The sequence below is a fragment of the Notothenia coriiceps genome, unplaced genomic scaffold (genome assembly GCF_000735185.1).
Source record: "Notothenia coriiceps isolate Sejong01 unplaced genomic scaffold, NC01 NC01_scaffold00037250, whole genome shotgun sequence".
Lineage (NCBI taxonomy): Eukaryota > Metazoa > Chordata > Actinopteri > Perciformes > Nototheniidae > Notothenia > Notothenia coriiceps.
Window position 1 is genome coordinate 15,576,828 of NW_011369951.1, and position 17,002 is coordinate 15,593,829.

Here is a 17,002-nt window from a genome sequence, read left to right on the forward strand (position 1 = left end):
ACTTACGTTACTAGTACATACATATACTAGTAGTACGTACACACACACACACACACACACACACACACACACACACACACACACACACACACACACACACACACACAGGGTTGATATGAGAGGGTTGATATGAGAGGTTGACTAACAGTAGCTCCAGGCCCCCCCTCCCTTGTGTAGTAAAAGATTCAGGCTGATGTGACTCAGCGAGCGCCTTGCTGCCAGCCGGATCTGATTTATAACTCTAATTTCCAGTCGGGGACATTTTAAGTGAAAGCACAGGGAATTTGCCAATTTTACGGCGCATCGCTGCAGAGGAACAACAGTTGTGTGTTTGGAGAGATGCTCTCAGTGTGGGGGGGGGGCATGCTCACTGTGTGAGGGGGGGACAGCCTGAATGCACCATCAGGAACATGTTCACAGTGTGAGGGGGGGACAGGGAAACGTCATACTTCCTGAATGAAAAGTCAACTTTAATATTAGACAAATATGAAGAATTTGATCCGTTTGATCAGTTCTCTAAATGCTCTTCACCTGCTGGTCTCACCCTGTAGGACGAAGACAGTGATGGTGTGATCACTTCAACGGAAGAATGAAGCCTCCTCTTACAGATGATTTTCTTCCGAAGCCAACAACATGTTTTCTTTCAACATCAGATCAATAAAAAGCCTCTTAGCTGCACTCAGCGACCGCCATCGAGCGCTGACCCACGAGGCCAAAGACTGGAGGACTTTATTTACTATATTTAAATATAGTCCTCATACACTGTCCTCATACACTGTCCTCATACAGTGTCCTCACAGACCACCTCTTTTAGTAATGGAAATATATGAAAATCTGCAAACTAAATCCTTACCAATCAATTTCTTCACTAATGTGTTTGTAAAGGTGTGTAGTAAGATGTATTAAAAAGTTGAAGTTCAAATCCTGTATGTTTTTTCGTAACAACTGCTCAAAGTTGAGGTACCGAATACCGATTTTCGAAAAATCTAAAATTTTCTGTTTGGCCTTGGGTACATTTTGTTTGTTTTTTTTTTTTTTTTGGTTGAGGGGCAACTAGGGGTTTTTCTGATTCTGATTGATTGCAATCATGTATTTCCTAAAAGCATTCTTGTTGAAAAGGCCACGCCACTCTTATTTGTAAATTCAAAAGTAGCTCTATTTGTTATTTACATACGTAGTTACAAGTGCTGATCGCTCAGGAGTCAATCTCTGAGTCTTCTCAGACTCACCACCATCCATGACCACAATTCTTGTATGAAATCCTTTACAGACTCCACATGCTGGATGCATTAGGCCTTCCTCTAAGCTGCACCGCCGTTGCTGCAACATCCGTTATCAGTTGCAGCTTGTGAACTGCATAGCTCCAGGAGCCCATGGGGTCTAGTGTTGGGAGCTGGTCATAGCCATCGTAACACCTAAGTGTCCATCCACTAGTACGTCACGTGGGTTCAGAGCATACTCTGCAGAAGGAGTCGCAGGTCTGGGTATTGTAGGTCTTCATAACGGTTCACGGAGAGATATAATGAGCAAAAAATGTGCACGCACTCTGTACTTTGGAAGGTAGAGGTGCCTTTGGTTGGATAAGATTCCGAGCCGTGCCCAGCAGCGCTTGCCGTGGAGAACAGTTGTCGAATTCACCCCAAAGCAGTACCTTGTGCATGGTAAATGTAGTGGAAAGATGGGAGTACAGCTGTTCACTGTCCTTAGTAGCTTGTGGTGTCAGAAGATGTCATGTTTCATCATGTCCCTGCACAGAAACCTGCAAAAAATACACTTTGGATTTGTTCAAATAAAGAGTGAAATAGAAAAAAATATATATTATATTATTACCTGTCCAAATAAGTTGTTTTCCCATGGCGCAGCTATTGCAGAACGTATCACAACCAGTGAAGGCGTGACAAAAGAGGCAGGTAGCAGTCTCTCTCTTTAGAGAGAGCTTCGCGGATTCCTTCTGACATCATAAAAGCCGCTTTGATGTTGTGAAGAAGAGTGGATGGTTGTGCTTGGAATATGGTGTAACTAGCATCACCAGCACATCTGGCCTCTCTGCCGCCCTGAAAATAGACAGATATGCAAGCGTGTTGGCACTATACGAAACCAGATAAAACTATTCAAGTATGAATACTCAAGAGTGAATACTTTGTTTCCAAATAGGCTACCTAACACAAAATGTCTCTGCTCCTACTTTATCTCATTGTTTGAACAGCGATGCTTTAATTAGGAAAGGTGTGTGTGTGTGTGTGTGTGTGTGTGTGTGTGTGTGTGTGTGTGTGTGTGTGCGCGTGCGTGCGTGCGTGCGTGCGTGCGTGCGTGTGTTGTAGAATTTGTGAGTGTTTGTGTGTGTGTTTCAAAAGTGAGAAACAGTGTGAGTGTATAGGCATGCTACCATACTGCCCCCATGTGGATGACTATAGAAGAGCATATATTCTATATAGTCTTGTTTCTCCACACACCCACACACTCCAATGACACGGTGTTATATTTGGAAACACAATTTCATGCTATCAGTACTGGCTAGCTATTCCATTTAGATAGCAGCCGTCTATACTGTGTGTGTGTGTGTGTGTGTGTGTGTGTGTGTGTGTGTGTGTGTGTGTGTGTGTGTGTGTGTGTGTGTGTGTGTGTGTGCTTATGCTGGTGTGTGGCTGATGTGTCTATGCATCTGTTAGTGTGTTTGAGAGTGTCGACAGGCCTTCTGAGCATTTCACAGAGAAGCCCTTTTTCCAAAATGTATTAAAATAAAAGTTAGTTGTCATGGTAACGTTATGTTGATTAAAAATGTGAAAATTAATTAAAAAGTCAGGAAAATGATCTCAGAGCAGATTATCAGCGAAACATCAACAAATGATTCAGATCTCTCTCCTTCCCTCCTCCTCCCGCTCACTCTAACACACACACGTCTTGTCCTCCAGTCGCACTTCAGAAGTCCTTTATTGCCACGCAACACTGAATTATCTACGTCTATCTCGAACACGCTTTGTCTTCTTCTCGATCTATTTCTTCCTTTCTTTAACGCTTTCACACACAATGTATGACTTGATTAGATGTGTCTCCATGTGCAAACACTCATACAACAGCAGTAAGGCTAAACCAAACCTACATTCAACTACAGTATACGTCTCAGTGTTTCATTCATTAACCAGCTCATTCTCAACGTGTTAACAAGCTCGACAAGACTTGTATCATAGCGCCAGAGCAGACACATCAGCAGCAGAAGTAACACACACCAGCAGCTCTCCATTACTCTAGATTTTCTCACCATCCCTCTTCTCTCTGACAGAATGAATAAACAGGCTCTGCAAAGTGTAATCTCTTTCTTTTATTAGCAACAGCAAACACCAAAACAATGAAGTCCCCCCCCCCCCTCCTCCTTCCTCTCCGTCTGCTCCTCTCCTCTCATCAGCTTTAATGAACCACAAATCTCATCAGCCATCTTTGCATCAGCTCTGCCATCACTACTTCCTGCACTTTAAACCTGACTGAATAATTATCACATGGCTGTTGGCTGATGACCATGAGGATTGTACATCATTGATATTTATCTGTAGGGAAGAATACAATAGGCTTTCTAAAAGAAAGAGAGTTTGTTAAGTCGGTCAGTTTGAAACAGAAATGATGCTATGATGACAGTCTTCAGTGTCGGTGTGACAGTGCTGCTCCTCGGCTCTGGTTCACTAAGTAGTGATTCACTGCTAGCTGATCTTCAGTTTGCTCAATATCTCACCATGGCGATGCTATGGAGGACATTGTTATATATTTGCAGTCATCAGTTGAGAGAGGTCGGAGCATAATGATGGCTTTGTACACCCAGACTTATTTCTCTCTGTGAACAAGGGAAAGTTATCATCTTAAGGAGGGTATGAACTAAATAGTGTCAACATTCATCTTGTTGGATGTAGCCGTGACTTGAAGCTGTGGTACAAAGCCAGTGTTGTTTTTTGCATCAACATCCTGCAAGAAGTATTATGGGCGAAGAGTTTAAATACATTAAAAAAGGTGTTTCATGACTGTGAAACCCGGCCAAACCATTGATCGAATACAAAGCAGGGTCTTGGCTTGGCCCAGTCCTCAAAGGGCGGTGGTAGTGGTGGTCAGGTAGTGTGAGAGGGTAAATAAGATATGATACCAAGAGCCTTATAATGCACAATGTGTTGCATTTCCTCCGGATTTGATGCATAAGGGCTCACAGTGTCCCAGCAGAGTGGCATTAGGGGAATGGCAACGAGGTGCAGTGTGCACCTAGTTGCCACACTGCAAATGCAGCCATGATGTATTGAAAAATGTATTTTCAGCAGGATACTGATGAGGTCATTTTGAAGCTTTTCCTCATCATGTTATGCATGAAGATTTCTTTGTTTTAGCCAAATCAAAATGGTTGATTTCTTTGTACACTGCGCCAATTTAAAAACACATTTCCAATCATTTAAATTAAATTCCAACTTTATTCAAATTTCATTAAAGTTTATTTCAATCAATTTAGTTATCTCTCATCAAGTCAAGTCCTGATATGAACTCGTTTTTTTTTATGTTATTCATTTCAGCTTTGTGTTCTTACAGGGATATCACAGTAGTACACTTTTTTGTTGTTGCTAACTTTAACATGAATTATTACTTTAGCTATCAGGGTTTTCTGGACCCTCTAATTCACAAGTGTGTTTGCTCCATTTCATTTGAAGCTTTGAATATTTGTCCAGACAGACTGAAGTTGTTTACATGTGCTCCGGTGTGTGAGTATATGTCTTCCTTATTTATGATTGTCATGCTTTCTACTTCCTCCTGGTAGGAGTGGGACTCTTCACTCCTCTTCCAGTTTTTGGAGGGGCGGGGCTAGGAGTGGAGGGGGCGGGGCTTGGAGGAGGCTGGGCTGACTTGGGCTGCGGGATCTCAATGGGGAGTTTAGGAGGGATCATTGTTTTAGGGGTCATAGTCGGTCTGGCCTCTGGGATTTGCTCTCCATGACGGTACGCACTGACCTGTAGGGAGAGAGAGAGAAATAGGGCATAATGCTAGTTATATACTGTAAAAAAAAATCTACAAAAGTGTGAGCAAAAAAATATCTATCTTGTTGAGTCCTGACGAAAAGACAAGATTTGTGCCACAGATGGTCAGTTACTAGTTTGTGGCACACAGCAGAGACACTCACCACTATATCCACAGACTCCCCTCCATATTTGTTCTGGACAATCATGGTATATTTGCCAGAATCCTCCATGGTAACACCTTTGATCGTCAGACTGGCAAACCTGCCCTGGTCTATGGAGACCACGTACTGAAATACAAAATCAAAGGTTAAAGAAATGAGAAAGCCAGCACTGGGAGTTTAGCTTGAATTTTAAATGCCCGTCCCTTTGAGTTTGGTTTAAAAATCGATTTATTTTTTCTCGGCAGCAGCATGAGCTTTGATTACGACCTCGCTATGGCAATAGCTGAGCGCTAGATGGGCTTGGGGAGCATGCGGACTAATGATCTATTTCAGTCTATTGTCTATTCTAACCTGCTTAACCCTGTTAGCTTAACCAGAATACTCTATGATTGTATTAAATAACAATAATAAAAACATTTTCCATCCGTACCTGTTGAGAGCACAAAAACACACTATTGATTTGTATAAGCCTTCAGAGTTCAAGTACACTTGTGTCGTCGTTCTTCAGACACTTGAGATTAATTAGTAGATTACTTGAATTGTTCTGATTTGCACCATGTGAGCAGCGTGGGCTAGATTATTTAATTTCCTTCTCTCGAAAACTACCTGCCCATTATTTTTGCAAGGTCCCGGCATAAGTACCTTTTTATGGATTGGATCAGACTAATTACCTTCATATAAAGAGAAACACTAGCCTTTACATTTAAGGAATTAAAAGCTCTATTGGCATAACAATCATACAGACCTAAACAATATGTTTTCAAATTGATGGCCTTTTCTAATCAAAGTGTTAAGTAATTAGATTATTGCCTTCATTTTTTAGACTAATGTAGGCTCATCTCAGAGTTGTTAGTCCCTCTTTTGGGAAAGGTAAAAAGTATAAAAGTATAGTGGTTTTGAGACTGATCCAACACTCCTATATTTAAACATGTATAGTTTTACAGTTACACCTCTTCATGCTCTGAGTTTCAGTGCAGATCTGTGGATCTGTTTGTTTTTCTGTTAACAGTCTCCTCTGTGGTAACAAGGTAGCGGGGATGCACTCTCGAGGTTTAGAAAACACGTCGCCAAAGACATCGGTTCTTGTTTTAGACAGATTATTAGCAGGTGAGGGAATGGATAAAGAGGAGGGCAAACTTCAACACATATTCCACCTGGACCACAGTTTCTCAAACTTAAATCTTCAAAGTGGTGAGGAGCTGCAGGATGCTGATGCTGTTGAAAGAGCCTCCTCCGACAGGGGATAGGCTGTAGACTTATACTGGTTGGCAAGTAGGTCAATGAGTTATGACGAGAGGCAGATTTCTTCCTTTACGATTCCAGGAGTGAGCTGATAATGCTGACCGCTCCTAAAGTATGCAGACCCCTCCAGTGAGGGATTGTATCTGGAGCTGAAGTCCCCCCAAAAGCAGGCAGAGGCCCTTTGTTTCCCCTCACCATGATCAACCTTGTACCATTTTGACAGTACAGCGCTTTAGGAGGATGCTAACTATAACTATCCGAAGAGTGCGCAAAATATGGAAACAGAGTAAGGGGAGTCACACAATAGAACCAGTTATGGGGAAGAGACAAGTTAATCGAAAAACACTATTGCAAATGTGTCTGGTTAATAAAGCAATTAATCATATTAAAGAAGAGGCTGGCTGGGTTTATTTAGGGATTAAACGGCTTCAATGAGTGGCAGGAATGAAACAAAGAAAAGATGGAGGCTCTGTTTGAGGCTATTTTCTGTGTCTGAAGCATTTACCTGATCATCAGGTATCACATCGGCTCCATTCTTCAACCATGAGACCTGAGGCTTGGGGTCCCCACACACTGTACATGTCAAACTCAGGGTCTACATGAGGAACAAAGAGGAATTCTTAGCAAACACGTAAAGAGACTTAAATCACATATAGATGCATGATAAACAAATGACAGTTGTTTAGGTTGAACCAGTATATTCTGAACAAGATTATATTTATTTATGATGTTTCTGTGAGGCAAACTTATTGCGGGTATTATAGTTATTTAACAACCTAATCAATGTAATACAAATTAAAAAATCCTGATATTGTGCAACACTTTTTTACCCTCATAAACTCACCTTCTTTTCCATAATGGTGACCACATCAGGCAGTCCTCCCACCACCTTACCACGGTCTGTAACAAACCATTGTTAACATTTACAATCGTTCCTATTGCTTATTATTTTGATGATGAACTTTGTGTTATAATTTTCTGTAAGACAACTAAACAATCAGTAGCTTCATGCTTTTTTTCAGACAATGTCTTAACAATCATATTTTTTAAACAGAAGGATGAACTCACTCTTCTCAGCGTAGGCCTCGGCCCTGAAACACAGAAATAAAGTTATGTTTGTCTCTCCCTCTCTCATACAACGAACCAGCAGTACATGTATTATAAACAGTATTGGGTACAACACTTTAACCAGGAATGTAATCCTCAGTATTTATTTGTCTTTCACATAATCTAACCCTGTAGTGTAAATGTTCTGGTTGTACGGAGTATTTTGTTGGTCTGTTTCCACTTCCTGGCTCTGTTCACGGACTACAAATTATTCATTTTCCGCTTTTGTGTCGGTAGCAGTGGTCAGAAGGTTCGCCACACGGTATTCTGGGGTGTATTGTCAAACCTCATAATTCTGTGGTTTTCCCAGGGACGTAACAGAATGCTTTCCATGGGAGAGGGGACGTTTCTTTGTAGCGACAGGGTGAGGCTGTCGGGCAGCGGGCCGGAGCAGAGGTCAGCCGCAGGACCAGATGGCTCGGGAACTCCACTCTCCTCTCGGCAGATTGACGCTCAATCAAAGGGCAGCAGGGTGCCACTTGTTTCAATTGGTTTGTAAAAGCTTGCGCTAAAATGTCTCTCTTTGAATGTTAATTAGAAAAGGGATTTGGACAATTTCCACTCTGCATGCTGTGTTTAGAGTTTGAATTGATTTTTCTAGATGGATTTGCCAAATTCAGTGTGTGGGATTTTGCTTTGGCCCAATTAGCCAAAGGAACCGAAAGGATCGCAGCTACCTGACTGCTTCTATTTTTAACATTGATTTTTAGCTCAAATTACAGTGTTTACAAATACATCAAATGCAAACATTTATGGTTTTTTCGAAAAGCAAAGTTAAGAAAAACTAATAGCTAAGTTAAAGTTTTTTTAAAGAACAATTTGACAGTAGCAGTTCCAACTGTCATCATACATACGTCATTATATTTTATAATTAAATAGACTCTAAACCACTTAGTGAGGCCACAAGATGTATTTATTATACTAAAAGGTTTGTGCTTACGTTTATAAAGAAACTAGGGTGAGTAATGTGGTTTTCGGTTTATGAGCACAAAGCATTCTGGGCAATCATCACCATTACTTTTAGCGAGCAGGTGCAGTGATGAATCACCGTAAGTTCAGAAGTGAAGTAAACAGTGATTCATCATAAGCAGAGAACTCCAATGGAAGCATGCACAGAAAGGCACCGTTAAGGAATATATTTCGGAGTGTATTCTTACTTGAGTTTCTGGAACTCAGCGAAGGCTTTCTCATATACTGTAAAAGACAAAGAAAAATATACATTACACAAAACTCATTGTCACAATGTCAGAGTGATACTTTACGTAAAATCTACCTTTTGAGTAAAGGAACGCTGAAACCCAGTCTGAGAAGTTGCTTGTTTCTTCACTAATAAGCGTAGCACGGGTTGGCTTTAACAATGGCGGTAAACTAAACATAGATTTGCTCAAATTCTGAACTTCAGATGGGGAATAGTGCATGGCATGTGTCAAATACATAACTGACCATAATGGAAGAACTTAGAGAAAGTTGACTTTAAAGCTTTAAGAGTGGTTGATAGTGTTTCTTTGGATATGTGGATACTCTATCTGAATTAATTGTAACCATCATGAATTGTTACAGAGCACAGCTTGAGTTTTACACATGGCGCACTGCAGTCTATGGGGAGGAGTGTTTGATACTCCAAAGACACGGCTTTGGTTGGAGTATCACTTGAAAGTCTTGAACTACAGACTAGAGCCAAGAGCTCCATAGAAACAATTGGCTGTGTTGTTGTTCAGCCACAATTGAACCGTTTTACCAAAAAAAAAGAAAAGAATGAGTGACACTGAGAGACAAAGGGGAGGTACTGACCGTCTCCGCTGAGGTCCAGTGTGCGTTTGTGTGCGGTTTCAGGGTCGGTGATCACGATGGAGTACAGTCCCTTATCTTTCTCCAGTGGCTCAATCACCTGTGTATGAATCAAATGATTAATAACTAATCAGGGTCCAGCTGTTTGACTCTACTTTAAGGTCATGGATTAAAAAGCTTTAAAAACTAGGTAGTTACAATGTTAAAGCTTTCAGACTAAAAGCGAAAGAGGATACGCTGTTTATTTAACTTAATACATTTGAACATATATGATGTTTGTTTGTATTCATCCACTACCTCTTTTAAAGGTGACATTATCTATCAAACTTGTCTCAGAATTGGTGAAGTGTCACCTCTACAAAGGCTCACTGAGGACATAGAAGCAACATTGCCACTGCCTGACAGACTTTTGTTGTCATGTATGATCTACCTAAGAGTCATACACTGCTCAGCATGTGCAGCAGACAATAATACCTCCATGGTTGCCATAGCAGGGGTTCCTCCAATCACAATCTTGTCACTGTGGGCGAGTTTAGTCTCACTGAGGAGGAGAGGAGATGTTAGGTGTTTGTTTGCGTGTTGCAGAGGTAATGGACAATCATGTTTACATGCCTGCCTAATGTTAGGCAATTTCTTTTCTTGCTATCCTCGCCCTCTCATACATACTCACAAAATAAAGGGCAGAGGTTAAAAAAGTAATCTCCATAATCTTTGTTATTTATATAATTAAATAACTACCCCGTCACCTTTCTCTCTATCCCTTTAGTAATTTGTTCCCGTCTTTATTTCTGTCAACTCTCTCAATCTTTTTTCCCTCCCTTAGAAATCCCACCCCTACACATTGTATTATCTTCAGTGTATAACAGAGAGCTTTTAACCTTGCCTCTGTATACAAAAGGATAGGGGTGGGATTTTTGTCACAAACGGGTCATTTTACTGCAGCAACACACTAGTAAAAAATGGCATCACAGGCTTTATAATGTTGCTAATTGGTTTTGCCAGTCCTCGCATTTCATTTTGAGAGAAAAGCAAAATAATGTGTTAGTGGTCAGCGTGTTTTTAGACTGGACTTAAAATAATACTGAAATTCTCCTAAAACCACAATTGTTCTTCTTCTCTCCTAGTGGTATGTGTTGCTAGTTAAATGTTATTTGAGTTAATGCTATTGTAAATGCCTCACCCGTGGCACCAAGCGATGTTCATCTCGGAGGTGTAGTACTTCATGTGGCACTGCAGCTGGATGCCTGTTGCTGTGCAGTGAATCGCCAGTTCTGCGGCGCTGGCTCCTGCAGGGGACAGAGGTTGTGAGGGGGCGCATTTGACAGAAGATCAAATACATGTTTTCAATCTGCTGCTGGATAAGCTGGTCTCTCCGCAGTCGCCACATGACGCACTTCACTGCTCAGAGTTAATCACATACAATCAAACTTCCATCAGCAGCCATTTCAAGTGTTTTTTAAGACTTCACCTTTTAATGTCACCTTTGTCCAGCTTGTAGAGCTAAATTGTACTAAAGAAGCAGAGTGCAAACTGTTTTTACGGTGCATTAAATAAAATGCTTAAACATCAGGCGATGTTTTGAACTTTAAAAAGGTAGTTTTGCACTACACTATGTTCGCGTGTTACTTTTCTCTCTGCACATTACAAGTGTACCTGTGTGTCATCCACCTGGTCACATCACCATGGTTTCCCATTATCACAGTAATGAAACCTCTGCTACCACTGCTGTAACAGTTTCTCCCGAGCTGTCAAGGGACTGTCTCTTAAAATAGGAGTAAGATGCTGCTCCACACTGTCACTGTGACTGCGCACTGGAATTTTAAAGTGATTTCACCACATGATGGCCAAATGCTTCCAGCACCACAACTCCTGCTACATGCTGATAAGTGTGTGTTTGTAGCAGTGGGGTTTTAAAAACCGAAATATATCAGCATGGTGACGGATCTGCAAATCTCTTATCAAAGTGCTGAGATTGTTTTGAGATCATTTGCACTTGATCCCTTCAGTGGGTAGAGGGTGGTGGTGTTTAGTTCTGTGTTTTAATATGGATATGTGTGAGATATGTGATGACTGTGTGTGTATGTTTGTGTGTGTGCAGATACCCACCTGCCAGTCGGCTGATCTTGTTGATGGCGTCTTCAAATACTAAAAGAGAAGTAGAAAACACGGGTCAGAAAAAGAGCCACTCTGCTGCCCTCTGGTGGCTGCATTAAAAGCTCAGTAAGGAAAATAAACTGAAATCAAAGGTGTTTTTGTGTCTCCATAGTACTCTGTATTCATTTGAAACCATATAACTGAATATTCCTGTTCTGTGGAGGCAGCCCACACTTACATTAATTGGCAAACAAATTGGAGGAGCTGTATTATATTAGAGCTCATCTCTCCCTTAAGGTCGGATTAAATACTTACTAACCTCTAACACAGAGGGTCATTAAAGGATGGTATTGTATAGTTTGCCATTAAAACCTAAAGAGTACGGACTTGAAGTACTCCAAAGTACCAGCTTAAGTTGAATTCCCACAAACTTCTACAGGAACATTAAGAAGGATTTTCTCAGTAATAAATACAGCCTAGAGGTTTTCAAGCTGTCATATGGCAAGAACTATTTTTATACAGTAGTTGGGGTTTTAAAAATTCATTAGATCACCACATACAGATATAGTGTATACATTTGGATCATATTTTCTTCCTGTCTCCCACTTTTTAATGAGCATCAAGCACTCTTTTGAGTAACATCTCAGTTAGAAAACCAGCTAGCTGCCAAGTCAGTGAATTACTCCCCTAATAAAGATAGATTAAGTAAAGAAAGATATATTTACCTTTTCCAGAGATGTCAATTTGGCTCATATCTTTTCCTCTGTCGTCACTGATGGTGGCCTTATAAACTCCCGCTGTCTTCAGGGAAAACTAGAAAAGGGACGAAAGAGGAAGCACATTACATATTGCAGGGGATTTAAGCGACACACATTTGTTGAATTATTAAATCTGGTATTGTGTGTCCTTTGAGAAAGACTACATTGTGTAACATTGCAACCTGTTTGTACCCAAATCAGTGAACAAAATGCCACTGCCAATGGTTAGAAACAGAAGCATGTACACTGTTTCATAGCATTCAGAAGATTTCAGCACCAAAGGTGAATTACCAGTTTAATTGGGAGTTTGCAGACTCCTGATGTCATGTCAGGCTTCACATCCGGGACGATCTCTGTGTCTTCTTTGTACCAGAGGAACGCTGATTCCTTCTTCAAGTTAGAAACCTGCGATAAAAAACATAATCACACATATTTATATAAACATAGTTGTCATTACAAAGGAGGAGAGATTTTCTTTTATAGTTTATAGCAGATTATCCAATTAAGTCTCCCCATTAATCTGCCGTTTAAAGGTCCCTTATTAGTCCCCAGTTTAGATGTTCTGCACCACATATCTCTCACAGCAACCAGGGATATATAACACATGAAGTGTAACAGGGCCATTAACCATCATTACAAAATGCAACACATCAGTGGTGTGTGGAAAGTTAATTTGGTTAGATATCTCATGTCTCTGCACTTTGTGCATACTTCCACCCAAACTCAAATTCAAATATCCACCCTTTTAAGAAAACTTTACTTGTAGAAATTATTTATAAATAAATTGTGCTTTTACTAATGACCGACATTAACTACATATAAAGCCTATTTCTTCTAAATGGATGACGTGAATAGTCATAACATGATTTTCTATATTGTTAAAATGCGTATTCTTGGGTCAAACTAACAAACAGATTAAACCGATGGTGGCTTAAAATTGTCTCCAGGGATACATTTCAAAAATGTTCTTAATTATGTGCTTCGTTTTAACAAAGCCAAAACAAAATCATGAGAGTTTAATTCTGGTTATTTTCATTAAAAAAAACTCAGGGTGTACCTTGACCTCCTGCACTTAGAGATGCTTACCAGCTATCCACAACAAGTCAGATTGACATTTTGTGTTTAAATATTGAATAATGACTGAGTTTGGCCGTGTTTACCTTGCAGACCAGAGAGACGGAGCAGTCCTCTCCAACATGAAGTGTCAGGAACTCACTGAAGTGGGGACCTGTGGTGGATGAAGGCAGGAGAGGAAGGCCGTGACATGAGATTACAAATAATGACTTGTGGACGTTGATTGTATGATCTCTGTTATCCGCATTATTGTGGTAAAATTCTAAATGCGGAATACCTCAGTGGAATCTATGCTTGTTCCCATGATAGCTCTTGTATAAATCTATTTATATAAGATTCATTTCGTCATGTAGTGACATTTCAAATGGGTCCATTTTGAGTTTTTAAGGTGTCAGCTCCCACTTGAAGTAATGCACGGCCGCTCCTTTCCTGTATACTCATCGTTAGATTAGTGGTCTCCAAGGCAACATAGTGGTGAGCTGGCCTCAGACTAAGTAGAGTAGCTCGTACAGGCTTATGAGTGGATGATGTTTTGTATTTCTTACCCTCCTTGACTCTGATGTACTCTCTCCTCTGGTACTCAGCCTCAGCCAGCGCTGCCTTGAAAGCTGTGTGCACATACAGATACACATAAGCAGAAGATAATTAGAAGATCAAAGAGTCTCCAGCAGTTGCTATAGACGCTGTCAGTGCATTAGATAGCTAATAGCTAATAGTAGAATCATGATTTCTTTAGCGTGTTTATTCAAATGTCTGAGTGTCCTTCAAACGTAACGGCTTAAACCCACCCTCACATTTCTAACGAAACACATTTCCATAATGTTGTCTCTAATGCGAGACATGCAGCATATATGTACTTTATACAGGCTGCGTTTATTTTGAACGAGTCGTGCCAGCATATCCACTAATTAGAGTACAAATAAGGATTTGAAAACATGTAGAATGAAAATACTACATCAGCAGCTTCAATTAAATACAAAAAACTAAGATTTTTTGGAAAGTGAGAATTAACCCTGGCATCTCTTACCGTCTCCAATCAGAACCAGTGAGCTCTGTGCTTTTCCGCCTCCATCTGCGATCTGGCAGGTAAATGTCCCCTCGTCTTCCTCAGTGAAATGATCCAAGATGAACTCAATGATACCTGTAGCGAGGACATGGCCCATCTTGTTGGGCTGCAGAATGGAGTTAGATGTCGTAAAATAGTCATACAACGCTTTCAGATTTACGGAATATGGATTTGTTTTTATTGTGACCTATTGCATCAGGCAGCTGACTGAATCATGGACACATATAAAAAAGAAAGACAGATATTTATTTTAGCAGGAAGTCGTTTTTATCCACTTCTCCTCACTGTGTATTCATGCCTTAAAATACAGCGTATCTTACATCAGCTCCAGACAGCTCCTTGTTGTTGGCAAAGAATTTGTAGGTGACATTGGAAGAAATGCTTTCTGCCTGCAGCCAGAACCTCATTCTGCCTCTCTCCAAAATCTTATAGGCCAACTCAGACTTCAGAGGGATGACTAGAGGAGAGAAGAAGTGGACGTAAGGATACAGGTCATAAGCATTGTAATAATAACTGCTGTTACTTTATGAGGGAGAGGAGAGAAGAGAATGGGAGGCAAAAACAGGTGAGGTGAATAGTGGTTAGGCAGGTGATGCAAAAGCAGGTAAGACTTTTTGGATCAAATAAAAAGAGAAATGTGCTCAAAAACGAAGAAATAAATGTGAAAGGTTCAAAGGAAGTCAGAACAAAGAAAAGTGAAGGAGTGAAGGGGATAAATAGAGAGAGTAGGTGAAACAGATTAGACGCAGCAGAGGACAAAGAGAAGATTATAAGAGATTCAAAGAGGCGGCCAGAGGTACTACCTGGGTGTCTGATTTCATAGCTGAGTGCCAGCATCTTTGTCAACTCTGAAACAAAAAGAGACAGCCTATTCATTTCATGCAACCATGGGCCCAAACAAGCAATTAAAACGCACCTTAAACTTTCTACATAGATTTCATTTGATCATGCTCTTTGAAGGGTGCTTCAATAACCAAGTTCACTGTTGGAGAAATCACTTCTGTAATTGTGCCTAAAAGGAGAGGCAGATAAAGGCACACACACTTACAAACTGAAGCAGACACAGCCACAGGGAGAACAATAAGTCTTGGCTATGATTGCGGCTGTTTTTTGGAGACCTCTCAAGAAGTACCTTTTGATAGGTGAAAACAATTAATCCTTGTATAACAGGAGTTAGGTGTTTTGAGTTGGTTTGAAAAAAAACTGTAGGCCAAATGGGAAGCAATCAGTGTAAGGCACACTGAATAATAAAAGTATAGCCTGGTAGCGTTGTGGTGCAATAGCAGGAGAAATATTGAGAAATTCCCTGGCAGAAAGCCCTTTGTCATGAAGACGTGGTTTTAAACACACACACACACACACACACACACACACACACACACACACACACACACACACACACACACACACACACACACACTGCCCCGAGCTTGAAGAAATCAATGTGCTCTGCTGTATTCATCAGATGTGTAAAGAAACTGTTTGTTGCCCACATGCCAGTGTGTTCATATTTATTTGATCCTACACATTGCCTCAGCTCTTAGATACATAGTGTAGGTCTGATGTGTGGATGTTGCAGCACGGCTCTTCAATGATCAAGGCAAGCACTACTTTAAAAGCAGGAGGAAACAAATATTGAATGTAAATCTAACGAGATGATGGAAAATATTTAAACCAGAATAAATTATCTTTTTATTTAGTAAATAACTGGAACACAATGTATGCATTATTTATGTTGCAGTCATTTCTTTCTGTACTGGATATCTGTACATTTTTGAAAGTCAGAGTTTGGCTGGGTTGCACAAGAGCAACACCTACACCCTGATTGTTATTAAGAAGTACCTTCAGTAGTGATGGTGTGGCTGGAAGACACTCCCATGGTGCTGGTGACAGAAACAGAGTACGTCCCAAAGTCCTCTTTATCCGCGTTCTTAAAGATCAGCTTAGAACTGCAATGAAGGGGAGTGACACAGAAACACACATGAAGCACGTTAAAGATTTGTAAAGGCATTTTTCTACAGTATCCAAATGTTCACGTGTAAATACAAGTGTGTGTGTGTGTGTGTGTGTGTGTGTGTGTGTGTGTGTGTGTGTGTGTGTGTGTGTGTGTGTGTGTGTGTGTGTGTGTGTGTGTGTGTGTGTGTGTGTGTGTGTGTGTGTGTGTGTGTGTGTGTGTGTGTGTGTGTGTGTGTGTGTGTGTTCTTACTGGCTGCCTTCGGTCTTAATCACTATTCCTTTGGAGAAATCTGTAACTTCTTTATAATCTTTCTTCCAGACGAACTGAGAGCCCTCGTTCAACTGGCAGGACTCAAAGGAGAGAACAATGTCGCCGGACTTCTCGTCCACAACACAGGACACCTCCTGGGAGCCTGGAGACACGGAGACACACAGAATCAGAATCAGAAACTGGTTTATTGCCAGGTATGTTCACACGTACGAGGAATTTGACTTGATGTCATGGTGCATTGCATTTAAGTACACAGATTGCGAACTATATTAAGAACACTGTAATACAAATATAGTAAGATAGCAATAAAATAAAGCAGTAATTTACAATGACATAGAATGCAGTGAATTATAGAATATGAAATGAAAGGCTCAGAAGGAAATGTCTGTTGATTTTATATTTCAGAATTTCTCTAACAACCGTCTCCTCCACTCCTCACTTTCATCTCGCCTGCAGCGCTTTGAAAGAGTGCATGATTCCAGCAGAGCCTTGTTGACTGTGTT

The 17,002-nt window shown here is 40.6% G+C and overlaps 1 protein-coding gene across 1 annotated transcript in view; it reads right to left on the reverse strand.

Moving 5' to 3' along the window:
* Positions 1 to 4,431: 4,431 nt before the first annotated feature.
* The window catches only part of myom2a (myomesin 2a), a 28,423-nt gene continuing 15,852 nt past the window's right edge, over positions 4,432 to 17,002 (reverse strand). The window contains exons 21-39 of the mRNA XM_010796471.1: positions 16,479 to 16,641; positions 16,115 to 16,221; positions 15,076 to 15,120; positions 14,593 to 14,729; positions 14,234 to 14,378; positions 13,752 to 13,814; positions 13,293 to 13,360; positions 12,424 to 12,537; positions 12,100 to 12,187; positions 11,387 to 11,425; positions 10,461 to 10,566; positions 9,755 to 9,821; positions 9,284 to 9,380; positions 8,650 to 8,686; positions 7,454 to 7,476; positions 7,230 to 7,285; positions 6,891 to 6,980; positions 5,144 to 5,269; positions 4,432 to 4,973 (exon numbers count right to left, since the gene is read on the reverse strand). Of these exons, the coding sequence (XP_010794773.1) occupies positions 4,767 to 4,973; positions 5,144 to 5,269; positions 6,891 to 6,980; positions 7,230 to 7,285; positions 7,454 to 7,476; positions 8,650 to 8,686; positions 9,284 to 9,380; positions 9,755 to 9,821; positions 10,461 to 10,566; positions 11,387 to 11,425; positions 12,100 to 12,187; positions 12,424 to 12,537; positions 13,293 to 13,360; positions 13,752 to 13,814; positions 14,234 to 14,378; positions 14,593 to 14,729; positions 15,076 to 15,120; positions 16,115 to 16,221; positions 16,479 to 16,641 (1,778 nt within the window). The 3' untranslated portion in view covers positions 4,432 to 4,766. The remainder of the gene's footprint in view (positions 4,974 to 5,143; positions 5,270 to 6,890; positions 6,981 to 7,229; positions 7,286 to 7,453; positions 7,477 to 8,649; positions 8,687 to 9,283; positions 9,381 to 9,754; positions 9,822 to 10,460; positions 10,567 to 11,386; positions 11,426 to 12,099; positions 12,188 to 12,423; positions 12,538 to 13,292; positions 13,361 to 13,751; positions 13,815 to 14,233; positions 14,379 to 14,592; positions 14,730 to 15,075; positions 15,121 to 16,114; positions 16,222 to 16,478; positions 16,642 to 17,002) is intronic.